Source organism: Leopardus geoffroyi, chromosome E2 (assembly GCF_018350155.1).
Source record: "Leopardus geoffroyi isolate Oge1 chromosome E2, O.geoffroyi_Oge1_pat1.0, whole genome shotgun sequence".
Classification (NCBI taxonomy): Eukaryota; Metazoa; Chordata; class Mammalia; order Carnivora; family Felidae; genus Leopardus; species Leopardus geoffroyi.
The window spans coordinates 46,504,836-46,526,179 of NC_059335.1; the positions used below are offsets into that span (position 1 = coordinate 46,504,836).

At 47.1% G+C, this 21,344-nt stretch overlaps 1 protein-coding gene across 4 annotated transcripts in view; it reads left to right on the plus strand.

Moving 5' to 3' along the window:
* ZFHX3 (zinc finger homeobox 3) overlaps positions 1–21,344 on the plus strand; it is a 239,880-nt gene that overhangs the window by 125,750 nt on the left and 92,786 nt on the right. For all 4 annotated transcript variants that reach the window (XR_006702737.1, XM_045443350.1, XM_045443351.1 and 1 more), the window contains one exon: positions 14,396–14,627. Coding sequence is in view for 3 of the 4 variants with exons in the window: in XM_045443350.1 (XP_045299306.1) it covers positions 14,396–14,627 (232 nt within the window). In the remaining variant the exon portion in view is untranslated. The remainder of the gene's footprint in view (positions 1–14,395; positions 14,628–21,344) is intronic.

Sequence of the window (21,344 nt, forward strand, 5' to 3'; positions counted from 1 at the left end):
AGCTTTCTCCGAAGCCTGCCATTTTGTTCCGAGAAATCTTCCCGCTTGCAAGCTTTTTAGATGCTGTTTTCTGGAACTTGAATTTTACTGCAGTTCTCTAGCAGGATTTGTAAATGATCATCTTTCTGGAATGAAATTGTGCCCCCTGGAAAATCTTCTACTGGGCCCTTCCCATGTCCTCACTGTTGGTTGGGCCTTCTGAAACAGAATGAACTTGGAGACTGTGAGGAGAGGATGATTTGGTCAATGTAGACTGGCTGGTGAAAAAACAAACAAAAGCCTCCCTTTTTACCATTTAAAATAAGCTTGGAGAAGAAAAAAACAAAAAACACAAAACCTCTCGCTGACTAGCCTCACAGCCACATTCCATTGGGAGCTTGAGAACAGAACCAGGAGGCTATGTCATTAGACCGTGTTGCTTAGAACCTCTAGGGGAGGGTCTGGTGGCCAGTGAGCAGCTGGGGGGCCTAGAGTTTGGTCATAAGCCAGGAAGGGAAAGCAGCCCATCTAAACCCAGGTGGAGAACGTTCCCTTCTTCACAGGTCTCAGAGTTTGGAAACCTATGAAGGTAGATGTAACCAGTTGCTTAGGGAGTGGCAAGAATCGAGGGTCCAGGCCACAGCTGCTCAGTTGTGGAAGAAGACAAAAAGTTTGGGAAGAAAAGAAAGATAAGCGGGTGTGCATGTTTTTTTTCTTTTTTTTCTTTTTTTTTTTTTAATGTCCTTAGCCTGGCTTTTCCAACCTGGAGATGAACAGATGTCTCAGAAATACCCACTCAGCCATCTCCTTTCGGGTGTCTGTGTATGGTCACGCCTCTCCATTGGATCTTGGAGACGCTGTGTGTTTAGAACTAAAATTTGTACTAAATTGTTTTTGTCTGTAAAGGTGTGGTAGTGGACTTGTCAACTCGTTGTCGGAGTCCTGATGGCTTGAGTCACTCCCCACCGAGAGGCATCTGCTGGAGTTTGCTCTCTGTCCCTGTCTTCTGTGGTCTTCTTCTAGATGTTTCTCAATACATCTCGCAGTCTTGCAGTATTTGTCCATTAAATAAGAAACAAGCTTTCGTGAAAGAGAATAGCAATATTAAAGCTCTGTAAATACGTAGACCGAAATGGAAGGATACACTGATGGTGACGAGCTAAGTTGTTTTCTGGCTGGGGGACATTTTGGTGGATTCAGAGTGGGGAAGGAGAAGGGCTTCTACGATTCATATACTGAGAAGTGAAGTCATTGAGTGCAGCCATTTACAGTAATGATATCCTGCCGTAGAATCTTATCCAAGCGAGCGGTAAATCTTAGAATAAACATGTTTATTCTCTCAGTCCCAGCCTCCTGTCTCAGTCATCAAGGGATGTAGAGCCCACGTGGAAGCCAAGTGAAGGCTGTGCCCAATACTGGTACCCACAGGTGGGGCTCACCTCCTGCCACAGGACCCCAGAGGCATGGAGACAAGAGTGCTAGCTCGGTGTGATGGGGGAGGACGTCCAGGTAGGGGCGCCATTCAGCAGGTGGACGGGGCGGGGTGGGGGGGGGCGTTCGGGAGGGTTTGCGCTTAGGAAGAGCCGCCGTGACCAGAAAGAGCAGGGTTGGTGGGTGAGGTGGAAAGGGCCAGGAGGCTGCTTTTATGTCAAGTGTGGAATGGAGTGGAGGGTTGAAAGCGGAGGAGGAGAGAGGGAGTCTGGTCTAGATTAGAAAGGTCGGCAAGCTGAAGACCAAGAGTAAGAGTGAAGCGTGGGAGTTTTGCTCAGACTTTCAGCCAACCATTTTCAAGAACCTGCTGTGGATCAGGAGCTGTGCTGAGGCAGAGAGGCGCAGCTTGGTCTCCGGGCCTGGGACTTGCTGTTCACAGGGCAGCAGTGAGGCAGGCAGGGGTTTCTAAGCCAGCAAGATGAGTCCGGCATGGAAGTTGCTCCCAATGGGCTTGGGGGCCCAGAGTGGGGGAGAGAGGTGCAATCTGGGCACTAGGGAAGGCTTCAGAGAGGGAGTGGCCGGTGAGCTGGGCCTTTTGCACAAAAGAGGGATCTCATCTTTCCAGCTCTTTATTTGTTTTCGTATATTCTGCTCATCCTGACATCCGTACAAAGACCCGGTTATTCTCATTTTACTTCAGTCACATAATGACACTGTTGCCCTTTTGTAATTCAGTGGTGTGGCCCACTCTGTGATCTTACCCCACTAATAAAATGGGCTTTTCACACAAGGGCCTCATTCCTTTGGTGTCATTTCTTCCAGAGGCTTTGTGTTCTGAAGCAGGTGGGTGGTGGGCTCTGATCCAAACCTCAGGGAAAATACGGGTTTCTAGCTACATCTTCGACACGGAACTGTTTCTGATTTAGAAAGGACCAGAAACACCGTGATTTTCTAGATCCTCCCTGCTCTAAGCTGCTTTATGTAATTCCCCCTCTAAGATGGTGACCCTTAAACGGGCGTGTGTGGGAATCACCTGGAGAGCTTGTTAAAACTCAGATTGCTGGGCCAGACCCCTGTAGGTCTGGATGGGGTCTGAAGGGGTTTCTAGGGAGTGCTGATGCTGTTGGTCCAGGAGCCAAACTTTGAGAAGGTTCTGGGAAACCCAGACTCTGGGAGAGGGAACTGTCATACTCTGGGTGAGACCTTTCCTTAGCGTGGTCTTTCTCACAGACTTCCACAGGGAGGTGCTCTCCCAACCAGGCCACGGGAGCAGAGGCAACGCTGCGCATTGGCCTCGGGGAGGGAAGCTAGCCCTTCAGCCTCCCCGTGAAGCCCTCCAGGTTATCCTTTTGAGAACCCAGGGTCCCTCAATGCGTGTGCGGCTTGCCGAGGGTGCTGGGCCACGTGACATGGGATTCTAGACTCCTGACTTTCCACCTCTTCTCCTGTGAGGCAGTAACCATTCTCAAGACCAAGACTTGATCTCAGAAACAGATGTCAGCTATGAGGAGTAGCAGCTTTGTTCTCGTCCATCTTCAGTTCTTGGCCCCTCCAGAGGGGCTGTGAGACTTCAGCCACGTCTTCCTTCTCTCCTGCTGATTGGTGTGGGGCCCCTTCTGTGAGGGGCCCCCCTTGTGAACTGGAAATGGTGTTGAGGTGAGGGCACTCATTCTGAGTGGCAGCCAGAGGAGGCTGGGAGAAACCCGGAGATCCTCCGGCCCAACGGTACTCCCATTCTTTGAGCTCATGCCCATTGGAATGATTAATTGATGTCCTCCACTCTGCTGGACAATTAAGGAAAGCAGTAGAAGGAGGGAAAAGTCTTCAGTTAGACCTAATTTGGCACCATATTGTTTTCTGTTAATCTATTTTGTTTTGTGTCCGTCTGTCCCAAGGGATGGATGTCTTGCTGCTTGCTGAAGCATGCATAACTAATGTCCTCATTAAGGGCTGATCTGTTTATCAGGGCCATGTGAGGAAGCCGGCCTGCCAAACCTAGGCGCAAGCTGGGGGCTGTTACCTCCCTCTGGGCCTTAGCCCCACCTCATTAAGCTGGTCCGGGCTATTGATTGGGAGCCTGTGTTTGGAAGAGTCTTACTTACTCCATGCATTATCTTGACAGATTGATCAGACCTGATTGAGAACCTCTTAAAGGAACGAACAGCTGTAATGGGAAAGTTGGACTCTGTCATCCGTTAGGATGATTCTGGGAGCAAGAAGAACAAGGCTGACATCTTGGAGCAATTGTATTTACAATTAACATGGCTGAAAAACGATTGCCTCTATTGATCCCCCCTTCCTGCAATTACGGCCCCATTGTTTACATTCCAGCACTTCAGTTATAAAAAGGAAATTCAATAATTATTGCATTATTTAAAGTTAAAGTGCCACAGAGTTTGCTGGCTACGCTTGCTGGTTGATTTAACGTTCAGTAAAATCCATGCTGAGCTCTCCATCTTGAGGCCGAACAATATCGGCTTTTAATGAGACCTACAGAGGGGGGAGAAGGAGAGCAAAACCCAGTGCACGGGGTGTTTGTCTGGGTTATTTATGGGGGGAACCCGAAAGCAGGGCAGAGAAAGTAGCCGTGTCATCGTCTGCAAAACCGTGTCCCCTCTTGCCGTGTGGCCGTCCCCTCTGCAGCCGGCCATCTCCTGGCCTCTTGGCTCAGACTCTACTCTCCTTCCCCGGAGAAGCTTCTTTCTCCTGTCACTCGCTTGTCCCTGTCCCCCTCCCACAAGTGTCACCATCTTCTTCGACTTCCCACAAAATCCAGGGAATTTAAGGAGAAAAGGCCCAGTGCCTTAGCAGCCACAATGACCAGCATCAGAGACGTTTGTTCAGAGAGAATTTGTATCTCCTGCTTTTTCACCTTCCCATTTTCCCTTTCAAGGGAAGAATGAAATAAAAATGAAGCACCTCAGGGTGCCTGGACGGTTCAGTCGGTTAAGCGTCTGATTTTGGCTCAGGCCATGATCTCACAGTTTGTGAGTTTGAGCCCCACGTTGGGCTCTGTGCTGACAGCTGGGAGCCTGGAGCCTGCTTCAGATTCTGTGTTTCCCTCTCTCTGCCCCCCCCCTCCGCTCATGCTCGCTCTCTCTCTCTCTCTCTCTCTCAAATAAACATAATTTTTTTTTTTTTTTAAATGAAGGACCTCTTCTAAGGGAGAAGTCAGCCTGTGTGTGCTCACTGCCCGCCCACCCCAGGCCCATCTCACCCTGGCTGCCCGTCGTCTTCTCTCATAATGGAGGTGATGAGGGTATTTGTCAGCAAATCATGGGAGCTTAAGAGAAGCCTCCAGGTTTGAGCGCCAAATTCATGCTCTCAGCAGCAACAGCCAGAAAGTTCAGGAGCGTGGGAGGAATTTTAAAGACGATTTTATTTTTTCTGGTATTTGGTTGAAATTCTTTCGTGGGCTCCATTCCAGCAAGACATCTGGACAGGTGTGCTCAGCAGGATCCAGAGCTTACGAGGAAAAAGTGATGCCTCATGCCTTGCCATCAAGAGTCACGCTTTCAGCGACAGCCCCAGGAAATTTTAGACTGCAGGTGCAGAAGTGGGGAGAGAGATGAATAGGGCCGATTTCTACTTTTATGAAGTATCTGGAGCAGGCTGGTAGCAGGCGGCTGCTTCCGTGTGACTTGTTCATTAAAGAGGTGACTTCTTGTGCCGGCATCACATGATTTATCTAGTGCAGTTGGCTAGAATCGGAAATACTCTTTGGGGAAAGGCGGGTGCAGACATTTTAGACTCTGGAAAATTTTCTCCTTACAGGGGAATCTCTCCAAGTATTTATTCTGATTCAGGTTTCTGGTCCATGGCAGTTGCTGTCAAGATCAGCGGTTCTTAAAATGTGGTCCCAGACCAGCAGCATCAGCATCTCCCTGGAGATTGTTAGAAATGCAGATTCTTGGTCCCCATCCCAGACCAGGTGAATCAGAAACCCCTGGGGTGGGCCGACAGTCCAGGCATAACACACCCTCGGGTGTTCCTGGTGCACGCTCCAGTTAGAGAACTGCTCAGCTAGAACACCATCTGATCGTTAACAACCTAGCCCATGGTGTTGCACCTGCCAGTCAGAAGTGAGGAAGCAAAATCTGGGCTCAGGATAGAAAGATGATGACTGTGCCAAATACCTGGGGAGTCCTTCATATCCTTTGGAGGATTTTCACATTTGTTTTCTCACGTGGTTTAGAAAATTGCCCCCGAGGAAGACAGGGCAAGTATAAACATCTTCATTTTACAGATGAAGTAATGCACCTGTTTTGACCACCGGGCACATGTTTTTTCTGCCATATTGACTGCCATGGGATTGGAGACAGAAATAAGCAAATCCTTCAGAGCAGATCTAGGGAATCTGGGAGGTGCCTACCAGCCGTTTCAGCTGAGCCCTCCTTCCTTCACCTGGTCTACACCTGGGGATGTTGGCAGACACGATAAAGAACATGGTTCTTGATTTTCAGTATATTGGCACCGCCATGGGCAAAGAGACCCAGTAAAACAGATCTGGTTTGGGGGCAAGGACATGGGCTTGGGGTATGGATCCCAGCTGTGCCTGCATCAGCAGCATGACTTTGGGCAAGTGACTGAAAATTAAGCACCTCTTACAAGGAGGAAGTCGGTCCTCTGTGTGTTCGTTATCCCTTCCATGTTACAGTTTCTATAGATTACGGTTTCTTTGCAGTCAACTGGGGATTCCTCTTTGGGGCTGAGAGGGTGGGAGGGGAGGTCCTAGGGAGTGGGGCAGGCAAGGTTGGTTGTAAGGAGGGAAATACCAAATAGGTAAATTCAGTAGACATTTATTTCGATCCCTAATCCCGAACTGTAACTAATTTGAGAAACCATGATAGTAACAGTAATAGCCTTATCACAGAGGCTTGCTCTGCGTCAGGCGCTGTGTTAAGCCCTTTGTGTGCATTATCCCATAGACTCCTCCCTACAGTGCTCTGCAGAACCCTACGGTTCTCTTACTGTCGCCCCATTGTGTGCGGGAGACCCAACAGTGTATATAACTTGCCTGAAGTAGCACAGAGTTAGGCTTTTCCATCAGGCTACCTTAATCTACGGTGCACCTTAAACAACCATTATTGGCGACATTTTGGCCTGGAGTTGAAGGGAGGCATGCTGGAGTAAATGGCAGCCTTTACTTTTACTTGAGAGTTGATAACTGCAAGAGGTGGAAAGTAGTGTAGAGAAGAAATGCATCTTGATGGATGAGTGGGGAAAGGGACCATCACTGGTAGGTTATCCTAGTGAAGGGCTAATCTTCAGATATTTAAGCTTTTGGTCGGTTCTGGAGGGTGGTCAGTTTGATGTTAGCCTTGTGGGACCCACTTTGTGGTTTCACCCACCACATCCCTCTTCGAAGCTTCCGAGCTCGATGTGTAGATGCTTGTTTGACTGTCATGGAAACTCGCCCTCATTTGGCTTGTGACCTCATGCTCTGATGGGCCCCTTCCTTCGGGAAAACCCCTACATACCTGGTAAGCTTCCTCTCCTTTCTGGAGTTTCCCTAACAGAGAAATGATTTCTGTTATGTGAAGGTATCAGCATTCTGCAAGACACCATATTGTGGATTTCTTGTTGTTAGTTTCCTTCGAGGATATACTGTATGTCTCTCAAGGAAATGCTCATATTGAGACTTTTGAACCAGGAGATGTCATTCAGGTAAGGGAAGTGACACAGGCATGGGAAGTCTCGCCTTCAGCTTTGGAGCTCAAATACTGAGAATGAACACTCATGGCTTGTCCAGGGCACAAGGACTCTGGCCTAGAAACCAGAAAATAGGTCAGAGTAACGTAAATGGATTGATCTAAGGGAACATTTTTACTTCCTTTCACTTGCTCTTATAAATGATGGTTGAAGCTTGTATCTTATGGTGTCTGCAGGGCTCCTACAGTGAAATAGGACTAAATTAGCATGTGCCAAGGATGAGGGCATGAGTGGGTGAAAAGCCAACGTTAAACAGAAAATACCTATATATTTAGGTTGACCTTCTGGAAGCCTTCCTGAGCATGTGACATGAGGTTTGAAATTGTAACACAACCACTGATTAAAAAATTAACTGCCTCCATTCCCAGTTGCGTTACACCTGCAATAATTTATCTTTTAGGTCTTCAAGGCGAATACCTGGGTATGGGGAATCTGCTGTTCCAGAATGAGCCCTGTGGTCAGTGCAGTAGCTGGACTGCTGTGGACTTGGCATCAAGCCCCAGGCTCCAGTCCTGTTTCTTTCATACTCTGTGAGACCTTGAGGGGAGTCACATGACCTCCCTGAGTTTTGGGTTTGTCCACGTCCAGGAGCCAAATGCTACCCACCCCGTGGGGCAGGCCCTCATGAGATGAAAAGTGTCTGTGGGTGTTTGCTCAGCAGTAGATGCTGTGAATGGGTACAACACCCACTTATATGTGAGGAATTAGTAAACTGATTCTCATCTTCCCATTCCTTCTCCCTGGAAGTGCTGATGACTTTATATCCCCTGCCCAGAGGGAAAACTGGAGCCCTGGCCAGGCACGCTGTGGTTAGTAGTTCCAGAAGCCCTTCCATCCGCCCTGCCTAGATGACTTTCCGTGTTCCTCAGCAGGTGTCTTGGGGTTTGTTCTGTGTACCCGCCGTGGGGATTCTCCTCTGCTCAGCAAGAGGTGTGTGGTCACCCCTAGGGGAGCCCATTTGCTCAGAGGGATGCCTGGGAGCTGCTCTTCCTCATCCATCAGAGTTTCAGTTGCTCAAGGAGTAGAGGTGCATTGAGTGCGTGGAAGAGGGGTGGGCGAGCGTGTGTTTCTAGTAACAGGTGTTGCTCCCCTGAGGAAGCTTCATTAGGAGTCCTGTGTGTTTTCATTTGTGAATGTGTATGCGTGTGTGAATGTACTTTGTCCATTTCTACTTTAAAGGGGAGGCTTTGACAAAACCTGATCAATATTTTGCATTCCATGCATGAAGAACCAGATGTTAGAAGTTTCTATCACTGGGGAGGAGGAAGGAGCGGGGCCCCTCCAGATTTACAGAAATCAATGTTCTCTGACAGAAGTTGGTTAGTTTTCCTGGGAAACAAGTTACAGGAACACACTTTTTTGATTTTCACGATGAATTATTTTCTAACAAGAGTCCTCTTTTCGTCTCTTTGACTTGCAGTTGTTGGCCAGGGTGAACGAGCACCACATATTAATGGGGTAGAATCCCACAAAGTAACACGGGCTGGCCTCCTTTCTCTCCCGTCTTTTTTAATTATTAATTTTCCTTTTGCGCTTGGATTTATGTGCCAGGTTCATTATCGAGGTGCTTCTGATTGCAGCGATGGCTTTTTCTTTCTGAGCCCTGCCCCCACCCCCACCCCAAGCTGGACCCACAGGGGAAGATGTGGGGCATTCGATGTTTCCATGTCCAGGGCACAGGAGTGTCGCCTTCCAGCTAAACCCAGATGGGACAGGCATTTTATTTTTTATTTTTTATTTTATTTTACTCATTTTGGGGGGGGATGAGCATCTTAAAAGAGCTCCACCAAGATCAGAAAGTGGTTTAGGAAAAGGTCCCTGAGCAGTACGAGTGAGCCCACACTCCCCTGTTGTCAGTTTAAAGCACTGACCACCGGTGTAAGTCACATTCCTGATGGCTGTCAGTGAGGATAGTCATGCCTGCTGCATAGCGGTAATTTCAAGAAGTTGGAGATCATTGGGCTCTTCTACTTCCATTTATGAGTCAAACTGGATACTTGTTAGAGGTCATTGTAGTTCTTTGAGCTTTCAGAAGTAAATCATATTGAAAGTTTCTTAGGAAATGACTGTACATTTGCAGTTCATATATCTCAGTGTTGTGTGCGCACTTTTTAAACCAGCCAGTGACATTGAGGAAAATCAAGGAAGCCCTTAGGCAGGTCCAAGACTATAGGTCACTGGCCCGAGTGAGTTGGGGTAGACCTCAGTTACCACTATTCTTTAGCTAGTTGATCTTGGTTTCTTGGTTTATTAGTTGCTTACGCTTCTTCATCATTATTAGTTTGTGGATAGATGGCAGTTTTTCTTGAGTAAGCCAGTGATTTTCACTGTTGGAGCTGGCATGTTTTCACGATGATATTCAATCCAAAGGGATGTCCTTCTCATGTCCCTCTTGGCGTGTTCTCCAAGTCACCACTGTCACTGTCTTAATCAACTGCAGGTTAAGGCCTGGGGCAGGGCGTGTTCTGTGTGTGTGTGCGTGTGCATGCGCGTGTGTGCGTGTGCATAGTGTCTAATGTGTTGTAGACATTTAGAAGTGAATCAGATTCAAACCTTGTCCAGTGGGCAGAGCAGCCAGTTTTCTCCGGGTCCATGTGTAGCGTGCATGCCTGAGAGCCTACTAGCCACAGCTGAAGTTGTTGTTTTGTTTTCTTTTTTAAATTGTACAAGTGACCTGGGGTGGCTAGGTGACTCGGTCGGTTGAGCGTTCAACTCTTGGTTTCAGCTCAGGTCATGATCTCACAGCTTGTGGGTTTGAGCCCCGCAGCTGGCTCTGCACTGTCAGGGTGGATTCTCTCTCTCTCCCTCTCTCTCTGCCCCTCCTCTGCCTTCTGTCTCAAAATAAAATTAAACTTAAAAATTTTAAATAAACTCTACACCTGACCTCATAGAGGTAAGAAGTTAAGATCGAATGCAGAGTAAAGTGGAAAAAGTAAAGCAAAACCTATGTTCCCCTCCCCAAGGATGGGAGGGCCTCTGATAGAGTTGAGGGAGAGGGTTGGAGCGTTGAGGATTTGTGGGGGAGAAAAATTCCCTCCCTGTCAAGAAGAGCAAGAATTCTGAACAGGGGCAGATCCTTTATTGAGTGTTCCCCTGAGATTTGTGCCTTGGTGGATTCTTCATATATTACAGTGAATTTAATTAAATACATTGGGATCCCAGTTGAGGGTATTCTAATTAGCTGGGTCAGGAACAAATTATTCTCTCTCCTCCAAATGAAAACATCTCGTCTTTTCTTCAGGGGAAGCATGTCCGTGGGTGACGGCTTGCTCTCCTGGAGTCCTCATTGGTCTCTCCAGCCCCACCTCCTCCCACTGCTTCATATTAGGCAGGTTCCAAGGGTAGAATCCTGGGGACACAACCAGTGCCACTTGGGATGGAGAGGGTATCTGGCCAACAGGTCAGGGCATTGACCCGCTCGAGACCTGGGAAATGACCCCATGGTGTGGAGAAGGTCATACAGGGCAGGACCCTGTTGCTAGCTTTGGATCCCTGTTTGCTCCAGGTTGGACAGCTGGGGAAGTACTGAGTGAGAATTTATAAAATCTGGTAAGAACAGGATCTTTGACCTGCAGGTAGACTCAGGTTGTGATCAGAAGTTTGGGTTGTGGGACGCCTGGGTAGCTCAATCAGTTAAGCATCCGACTTTGGCTCAGGTCATGATCTTGAGGTTCATGAGTTTGAGCCTCGCAAAGGGCTCTCTGCTGTCAGCGCAGAGCTTGCTTCAGGCCCTCTGTCCCCCTCTCTCGGCCCCTCCTCCCCATCAAAAATAAATAAAAATTAAAAATAGTTTTTAAAAAGTTTGGGTTGGGATGTAACCTTTATAAGCAGGTGTTTCCTGGCAACCAATAAATAGTTTATTCTGCAGTTTTTTCAGTGTGTTGGAGAATGAACCCAGACTACAAACGCCGGCTTGGAATTTTGAATTAAGTTTTTGTACAAGCCTCTAAGAGAAGACCCTAACTATTCTCTAGACCAGGGTCAAGGGGAGAGGCCATAGGCCTGTTTACCTTGTTTCCTCTTATTCTTTTCTCTACCATTTGTAGCGTGTGTCCATTTCCTTTCCAAAAGGGCTCCCAAATGGTAGATGGAAGAACTCCTGGTGGCACAAGAGGTTGCCATTTACCCCCAGGAGATTGAGTATAGAGTGTTTTTGGAACATTTTCATCATATTGGTTATTTTTAAAGCAGGAATTCCCAGTGTGGTGTTTATGTCAATTCAGGATTTATATAGTTCTACCACCCAAGGGCCTATGGATTTAAGGACAAAAGACATTTGACATCTCAACTCCCATCCAACTCTTTTTGGCCACGTTGTCCTCTCTTCTGGCTCAGAGGTTGGAAACGCCAGCCATTTGGAAAAGAGCCTTTATATCCATATTACAATTTTATGTTAAGGATTCAGTGCCTTATTGCAAGGAAATCCTGTCTCATGGGAGGGTAATGGGAATTTTGGGGTAAGGCTTTAATGATTCTTGTTCTGAGTTCATACTATATGATCTTACCAAAATCCCTCGATAAAATTCATTGCTTTGGATTCCATGGTTATTTCCCTGTTATCTTTTATTTCATCAGTTGTTGTTGAAGCTTTAATAAATGTAATTCTTTTGGCCTTAGTGACCCAAGACAGCAGTACACGTTTCCCCATGCTGGCTCTCATACAAGTTTCCTGCTCCTTAATCCCAAGCCAGACCCCTTGCTCCCAGAGATATCTTAGTCCAGTTTTTGACTTTTGGGGGGCGGGAGGACTCTATAGGGAAGTTGGGGACAATGAACGTGGGCAAGCTAATCCTTTTCCCTTTATATCTAGCCCATCAGGCCCTCCTTCTCCCCAGGGTTGTAGCCTCCAAAAAAGATTGCTTTGGTGAATTCCACCCTCCTGAAATCCTCTTCAAGGACCCTGTCTCAGAGGCACATTGAAGATAAACCATTAAAGAGGAAATCAGCTCAAACTTATTTCCAGAAAGTAGCTTTTTATTATAAGTTGTTGTCATTGCCTTAACAGTTAACATTGAGTTCGCCAGTTCTGCCGACTCCTTCTGGTTGTGAAATTGCCGTAGGATGGCTGTTACTAAGTGGGGATATTGTTTTGTTCCAAAGCTCTGCACCTGAGTGTGTCAAATCGTCCATTTTGGGGGAAAGAAGGGATTGTTCTCTTGGTACCCATGAAGCCCTTCCCATTTTTGCCTATACCTTGGCCTCAGAGCAACAGTTAGGTATGGGGTGGTTTAGCCAATTTACATGATTGAAGGCCTGGGCCTGCCTTTCATCCCCCACAAAGATTTTTCTGCAACGGTCCATTGGCACGTTCATCCCTCCCTCTTGCAATAAAGCTCAAACATGCTTCTGGGATTTTCATAGTTTTCTACAGAACAAAGAATGTGTACATGTGAGCACCTGAGCCTGGAGTGTGTCATTCAACGGGAAGTGCTGGTGGGGCTGCTCGGGTATTTTTTTTTTTTTTTAATTTTTTTTTTTTTCAACGTTCATTTATTTTTGGGACAGAGAGAGACAGAGCATGAACGGGGGAGGGGCAGAGAGAGAGGGAGACACAGAATCGGAAACAGGCTCCAGGCTCTGAGCCATCAGCCCAGAGCCTGACGCGGGGCTCGAACTCCCGGACCGCGAGATCGTGACCTGGCTGAAGTCGGACGCTTAACCGACTGCGCCACCCAGGCGCCCCCTGCTCGGGTATTTTTAATGGAGCGCAGGGCGTTCTAACTGCTCTGCCTTCTCAGTGTCTCAAGCTATAATCTAGAGAAGAAGGCTGTTGATGCAGGATGAGCAACAGTTAGCATGGCATTGGCGTGTGCACATGCAGGTCAGAAAGGAGAGGAACAGCACAAAGTGGTTCCGAGACATTTTTTGTGTCTTCCCTGTGTCTTCTTGAGCCAGGCTCTGGGGTCTGGAGATGGGGGTGGGGAGGAGGAGGAAAGGGCAGGTAATAACACAAGCACATAAAACACATTATCTGGGTTTGCTCCTCCTCAGGGATGCTGGAGGAATGTGAGACCCTGGTCCTAGTTCCCTCTCTCCCACTAAGTAGCTGGGTGACCTTGGGTCATTCACTTAAGTTTATTGGAGTTGTTTGCCCTGCTTTATAAAGGGCAGCCAGTAGAAAAATTCCCTCTTCTCCTAAAATGGGATCATTTGAAATGAAGGAGATTATCCTCTCTATACCAGGAGCTTGTTACTTCCTCAGCTGTTAGTGAGAAGGGCTCATACCTTTCACCGTTTTCTCAAAGAGGCACAGAGTTTGTGAGTTTTGTCCTTGGATAATCTTCGAGTCTTTTACAGTACACAGAAGTCTGGGGTCTGCTAACTGTTCCCATGACCTCTCCTGTTCTTGCACCTCTCACTTTAATCCTGTGTGTGTCTGCTTTCTGCCACGTTTTGGGCTTCCTTGTTCTGGAATCAGAACACACAAATACAATCAAGAGTGTAATTTTGACCATCTGATGCACTAAGCCAAGTGACCTTCAGATGTTGACAGGCAACCAGTCTGGAGAAATTTATTTTTCTCTGTGTGTGTGTGTGTGTGTGTGTGTGTGTGTGTTTTTAATCCGAAGGAAAACCTAATTTTAGGTTCTCCTAATAGACTGTGGTTCTAAATATAAAAACTTGACCTGTCATTCTTGTGGAAAAGCCAGACAACAGCTTTGGCTCTGCGTTACTGACCTAGGATTCTCTGCAGGGAGTGTGACCATATAGGCTATCACCTAAAGCAGAGGTTGGCTAACTTTTTCCGTAAAGAGCCAGGTAGTAATATTTGAGGCTTTGAGGCCCATGCTGTCTCTGTTGCAACTACTCAACTCTGGTGCTTGGAAAGCAGCCATCGTTAATATGCAGATCCGTGGATATGGCTGTGTTCTGTTAAAACTTTATTTACAAAATTAGGCAGCAGGTTGGAGTGGGCCCACAGGCCATTGTTTGCAAACCCTGATCTAAATAAAGTGGGGCATTCTGGAGAGTCTGAGGAAGAACCTTTGATTATTGTGCCAGGAAGACCCAGGTCACCTGGGGAGGGTCGGCACTGTCAGCATCAGCAGCCGCGTGGAAAGCCGCCGGGGAAGGGACGTTCAGGGGAGTTGGGGAGGGGAGTCTGCTGGCTGCGGGCCCTCGCACTGCTGGAGAAGAAGGTACGTTGGGGAAGACAGAACAGCCCCTCCCAGGAATCTCCGCCCTGGGCTGCGGCCAGGAACGGGTGGGCTCGTGGCGGTGGTGGCTTCCAGTGGCTTACCCATGACGTGTCCCTCTCCTCTGCCCCTCGCAGCACCTGCAGCAGCACGAGAGCGGAGTGGAGGGCGAAAGTTGCTATTACCACTGCGTCCTGTGCAACTACTCCACCAAGGCCAAGCTGAACCTCATCCAGCACGTGCGCTCCATGAAGCACCAGCGCAGCGAGAGCCTGCGCAAGCTGCAGCGGCTGCAGAAGGGCCTTCCCGAGGAGGACGAGGACCTGGGGCAGATCTTCACCATCCGCAGGTGCCCCTCCACCGATCCGGGTGAGTGGTCTCACGGGCCCGTTGGTGAGTGGTTTCTGGAGGGGGCCCGGTGTGGACCTCCCGAGGGCTTTGGTTTGCTGCTGCTCGTCCTCGTGTCCCATCACCGACCGCACAGGTGACCATCGTATTCTGGAAGGAACATTGTGTGCATTCTTGCCTTTCTTTCTTTTTCTTTTTTTTAACTGAAGGAACTTCGCCTCACTTTCTTCGGGTGTCACAGGCCACTGCCCAATCCCCAGATTCCTCCTGTCTCCTATCCCCGGATTCCTCCGGTGCTTACTCTAGATTCACTTTATTGGTCCAGATGGACAGAAAGCAAGTGCTGAATTATGGCCTGCTCGCTGGTAGGGATAAGAGTTTGTGGCCTCAAGTCCAGTGTGTAAGAATGAACTTCAGAGAGGATCAGAACAGCCTGCGCTTGTTCGAAACATTTTCCCGTTGGGTTTGAGGGTGCCTCTGCGAGTCATGGCCTGGTGCTGCCTGCTTCTCCACAGGGTCGGGGCCTCCAGCGGAACCTCGCCAGCTCCTGGCTCCCACCACAGTCCCCTTTTTCCGTCACTCCCTTCCACTTCTTTGTGGTTCTCTTTCCCACCAGGACCTCACTGGTAGAATCCTCCTTCTGTGTTTTCAGCCCTTCCACTCCCTTTCTCTCACTGTGGAATCACAGGGCATCAGGGCCTCTTTAAAAACAACAGAACAAGAGCTCTCCCACAATCCTGTGTCCTGCTTCTCTCTCTGCAATAGAATCTTCAAGGTTCTTGAAAGAATAGCCTGTATCTGTCGTCTCCAGCCGGTGCCTCAGCTTACCATAGCCTGTCTCGCTGCATCAGCAAACCACCCTTGAGAGGTCACCATTGACCTTGGATTTACCCAGCCCTGTAGCTACCTGCTGGGCCTTCTTCTATTCTTTCTGTGGTCTTTGAAAGTATTGCATGGTCCCAGGCCGAAGCTCCCTTCCTTGAGCTTCCAGGTTGTGTTTCTGTCCTGTCCTCGTGTTTCTCTTGGCCATCCTTCCCAGCCTGGCCCCTGGCTCCTGGTCCTCTGCCTGCCCCACCTTCTGGCGTCATCTGGGAGTTAGGCCCCGTTCCTTGGCTCCCAGTCCATTAAAGCTTGATTTCTGTGGAGTTTTTAATCTTAATTTTATCTAATTTCACATTTTTATAGTTCTTAAAGGCAATAAGTTATGTAGTAAGCCTTAAGAAAAATGGCATGACCCTCCCCGTCCCCCGTCCCCTTGCCCAGAGCCATGGCTTTCAACTTTTAGTTGTTTGTTTTGTTACATATTTCCATCTTTCTTAATGTGCTTTGATTTCTTTTTTTTTTTTTTTTTATGTTTTAGACATTATCTATTGGCTTTCTACTCTAAACGGTGAGACTTTCACGAGCATTCCATTCTACAAACCACACACTCCTACTGACACACACCCATCCACAAACTCACACGTTGACACCTCAGACTCCATACACTCCCCTGCACACCACCCCTGGACCCCCTACATCACACTCCCCAGCCCCCGCTGTATACCCAGTCTTCTCTCCCCTCATCTTCCATGATGATTAAATAATAATTTGGGGTTATATTAATATTCAGTGTTTTCATTATTCTAACTCTATAAATATTAATCACAGCTGAGCCATGTAGAGTTTTATAATTTCATTTACCTTCTTGTACAACTTTTTATTTTCCCTGGTTTGCTAGGTATCTATGATTAATTCATGGCTAGCCCTCTGCCAGAGTAGACATTTCCTGGTCTCTGAAGGCCCTGCCAGATCAGTTGTTCTGTCAGCTTCGTTTCTTCCTGGAGATGTCCCTCCTGAGCCCCTCCAGACCCCTCTGCTCCCTGCCCCTGTCCCTACCCCCTCGCTGCTTTTTTGGTCTCTTTACGTAAATGGAGTGAGCTGCTATATGAAAGGGGGAGCATGCACCCTCCCTGCTGGAGTAGCTGAGGTCTCGTTCTCAAAATGGAGAGGCCAGTTTCTTTCTTCAGGAACCAGGGTCATTTCTTGGGTGCCAGCATAACTTTTGTCACCTCTGGGTCGCTGCAAGACTGTTCTTTCCCCTGTGTTTTTCAGATGTCTCTTCTGGTTCAAGTTCAAATGCTGTGATCTCGGGGGCTTCCTCTTGGTGCCCGACCCTGTCCCTCCACCTTTATGCGCTCAGGAATGAGGGGCGAGGCCGACACCCCAGACTCATCTGTGCCCGAACACAGCCTGTTGAGCCATCTGCCTGTGGGGGTCCCCGTTTTCCGCCTTTTGGCCTCTGTTTGATCCTGCCACTTGGCATTATTTTGCTGTGGAGCCCTTTTACAGGATTCTCCCGTCCCATCCATAAATGCAGACCTATTTATTTCAGGGTTGTTTTTTTTTCTCCCCCAGCTCTGCATACGTCATTGTTTTAATCTTCTGTTAAAAGCTGGTCCCTTTCGCCCTTCAATTCTTTCTTTCACTCTCCTCAGAATTCCCTTTTTATTAATGAGGTGCCCCAAACTAAATAGTGTACAGCTGCCATTTCACCCGGGGTCTATGGACTGGAACAAACAGTTCCCTGTTTTATAATGTAATACTTCTATTTATGCAGTCCGCTCTGGAATTGCTTTCTTACACCATTGCCTTCTGGGTTTCTCTCATTTAATGCGTATTAAGAGTTATTTTTCCCCCTGAAGTGTATGAGCAACTTTAGTCTAGATGATAGACTTCCTTTCTGTATTTCAAAATCCTTTTGTATTGTCTTTGGCCTGGAGTCATGTTTTTTGCTCTCTACCCTCCTCCCTCTCCATCCTGCGCCCTCCTCCCTCACACATTCGGGCTGAGCCCATACTCTTCACTAATGACAAAAGGGCAAATTCTTAGGTAATGTTCACGTTGACAGTAAAAGTAACTTGGTGCCATTTTAGAAACCCCTTTAAGACAATTCCTCTTAAAATATGTCCTCCTTCCCCATAGGGATTGGCTCCTAACTTCTTGAGAGAATATTTTCAAGAAAAGGTGAATTTAAGACACTGAAAGTCATCAACTTCAAATTTATCAACAGAGACTTTATCAAATATTCCCAATCTTCTCTTCTCTCAAGTAGGGGTCAGGACATTAGTGTTCAGCTGGAACCGTCATTTGTGTAGCATAAGGAAGCCATGGGGAGGTCTTCGAGCACCTTTTGGGGACCCCTGCTTGTTCTAACTATAAACTGCATGTAAATGGTGTGCTGTCTAGAGTTTTCTACTCTGGCCTTCTGTCAACAGCTAGTTAAATGATGGTGTTCTTTCTTCTTTCCTTTCTGCCTCTGTTGTCCACACACCGGAAAGTTGTCCAAAAGAAATAACTTCCTTCTCTGAACTCAGGACTTCCAACCCCAGTCCCCCAACACCTTCTTTCCACAGGTATCCAGACTCCCCTTGCTGTGGCTGGTGGAGAGAACTCTAGAATAGTTTCTTCCCTGTGGTTGACAAAAAAAAATCTCTTCAGATTTTCCTTGTTAACTTAAAGCCAGTATGTTTTCCAGTCAGTCAAATTGGCCACGTAGCCTTCCAACCCGCATGAATTTGTAAGTATGGAGAAGGAGACACAGTGAAGCTCTCCTCCGCCCTTCAGAACTTTGGTAGCGGCCAGGATTCACACCTGTCACTGATCGCATAAGCCCTTGAGAGGCCTCGTGGCCGAACATAAAACACCTAGGCCCTGCCCAGCACCAAAGGGCTAAGTGTCAGCTGCTGGAGGTGTGCTAACAGTACACCACTGCCCCCTGCGTGGTCCTGCTTGTGTGAGGCTTTACCCTTCTGCTCGTGGGCAAGCCAGGCCCTGTATCATATTGTCTTTAACCTAGTGTGATAGTTGTGTGCTTATGCTTGCCACGTCACCCGCACCCTGCAGGCAGGCAGGCACACACATGCACGTGCACGCACGCACACACACACACACACACACACACACAAAATGGGACTTCCCATTTAAAAAAATGGCTTGGAAATATACAGCTCAGAGAAAAGGAAGTAATTTAAACAGGTGAAGTTTCCCCTCTGCCTCCCTGCCCAGTTTTTTGGTAATGGGCTTGAGTGCATTTTCTGCAAGACCAAGTGTTCTCTGGACTTTCTTGGGATTTGGTCTTTTCATTTCGTGCCCACAACCAGGTAGAGGTAGAGGTAGAGAAGTCCCGTTGTTAAGCGCTGACACACTGAGTTCTAGCTCTTCGTTATTGGCACTGGCTGTTTACTTCCCCTTAGTTGACTGGAAGCTCATGGAAGATTGAAAGCTCTCAGAGGTGGGTCATGTGAAGGACCACTTCCCTGTTTGCTTATTAAAAAGGCATTTCTGGCTCCCGGGTGAAGCTGTAGTTAATTTCACTATATCATTGCCCTGGGCATCTAGAAGACAAGAGGCCCTTTGTGTTCCTCCTGTCTGCCTGCCTCCTCCTCCTCCTCCTCCTCCTCCTCCTCTTCTTCCTTTTTTCTGTCTTACCCTTGCCTTAACTATTTTCTCTTGCACATAGTCCTAGAGCTCCAGACTTTGCACAGATGTAATTTAACGGTTCTTGATTGCACGCCGACTATGTTCAAGACTTTTTATGAGTCGGGAGACGCCTCTGACGTTTCCTCTCCTCTCTTGATGTGGATACCCTGGTGGATATGCCAGCCCAGGCATTCGAGGCAACCAGTTGATGACTCAGTTTACAGAGGGCACAGCTCTTTGGAGTTTAAGAGAATATTTTGTTTGGAGCGGAAGCTGGCATCCCCCTTCACTGACACGTCTTTGGCGCTCGAGGTCGTGAATTCCTGGGGTCGGGAGGCAGAGGCTTGCCAAGTGATAATGTGGATTTGGTGACAGCCTATTCTGAAACACTCACTGGCTTCTCTTGATGGATCATTTTTTCATACCATGTTCCAGGGAGTTTTTGCTTTTAACTTCAGCTTAAAAGAGTAAGAAAGTGTTCTCTTTTCAAAACTTTCTCATTTTGTCCTGTTTTTATTTTTCAAAATTGGTATGAGGCTGCCTTCTAACTATGAAGTACATCTTTTTTTTCTATAAGTAGCTAAATTATATGCAATTTTAGAGTAATTTTTCTCATAGCACTGAAATATGTTAAGGCCAGTTCTGTAATTCCAAAACATTGTTTTTGTAAAACCAAACAGCTGTGTTCTTTTTTTTTTTTTTTTTTTTTTTTTCGCCTTTTTATGGTATGTCTTGTTGTTGGGACTTGGGAAAAGGTATAGGGATAAAAATATTTCCAACTAAAGACATTACATGTAAAAGAAATCACAACAGATTGGAGTGAGTGAAATTTTCTGTATTACAGAGGAGTGGAAAAATATGACTGTGTGTTAAATATATTCTCTGATAAGGACTGTTTGGACAATAGGATTATAAACCTCAGTGTGCTTTTTGGAAAGATGCTTCACAACGCACGGATAAAGAGAGATCATTATGTGTCAGCGTGAAAGAGGGCATAATACCGTTAAAGGAAAAATGGAGTTTATAGAATAACATGATTTGGTTCTGTTAGTTTGATTCATTTGATTCTATTTTGTAAAAGTATTTTTCTTAAAGCTTTTAAAATAACCATTCTCAGCAAAGTTTGTAATTGGTGTCTCTGGCTGTTTCATGGGTGGGATCTACTTAACGTGGAATCTAAGAGAGTGTCAGGCACATGGCAGGACTCAGATATTGATGGCACGTGTACACACAGATAGTAACACAATTGCTAAGAACATACCAAAGAGTAAATCTTGGTTGTCTTTTGTCGTAGAGACACTTTTCTGTTTGTCACTGTAAAGCATACATAGTTTGATTACCGTCTGATTCTCTTGCATTTTGCATCTACATGGCGAGGACAGGAGTAGTTCTTAGGGTATATACACTGTCTTGTTTTTCTGTTGGAACAGATTTTCTGATTTGCCTTAATTAGTCCTCTAACAATCTACAAAGGTCAGCGCCAATTGCCTGTTCATTTACATTTGTAATTGTGATGGCTTCTGATTACATATTCCTTGTCTTAGTCCTTCCTGTAAGTATATGCTAGTGTGCCCTCCCCTTCCCTCCTCCCACATCCCGCACATGCATCAGCCCAGTGTGGACGCCGAAGATCTGACTCTTCACACAAGAAACCTTTGTGGGGATGGTCCAGCCTTCCCTTGAATTTCAGCGTCTGTTATGGAAAGGCATCTTGGAGAGGCCGTCGCTTCTAAGTTAGGAATATAATGAAGCCAGAGTCAGGGAAATTATGTTGATGCCAGGCAAGAAATCTGAGAGCCATTATCTAGGAGCCTTCTCGAACTGGGTAATTAAGGGCAATTAAACTTTCCTGCTTGCTCTCTGCAAAATATGCTAATGATCTGGTCTTTTGGAAGGTGGACACGTCTGAAATGTGGTTTCATTGCCGTCCCATGTTCTGGTCTGGAAGGGTCTCTCCGAAGAGGGTGAGATGTCATGACACCAGTGGCTTGGGCAGTGGGTCCAGAGTCTGCAACCTCCCATGTAATCTCTTTCCTCTCTGTCTTTTCCAGGAGAGGCTAACATCCACATCCAGACATGGACCTTTAAGATATTATCCAAAACCTGGCTGCAGTAGCCTGAGTTGCAGTGATGCTTATTCATTCGCCCTTTCATATTCTAGATCTGCCATTCACTAGTTGATTTATTTTTATGAGCTGATCAAAGCTACCAGGGATTTGTTTGTTTGTTTTATTTTACTATATAAATCTGGAGCATACGTTGCCCTGTACAGTGGGC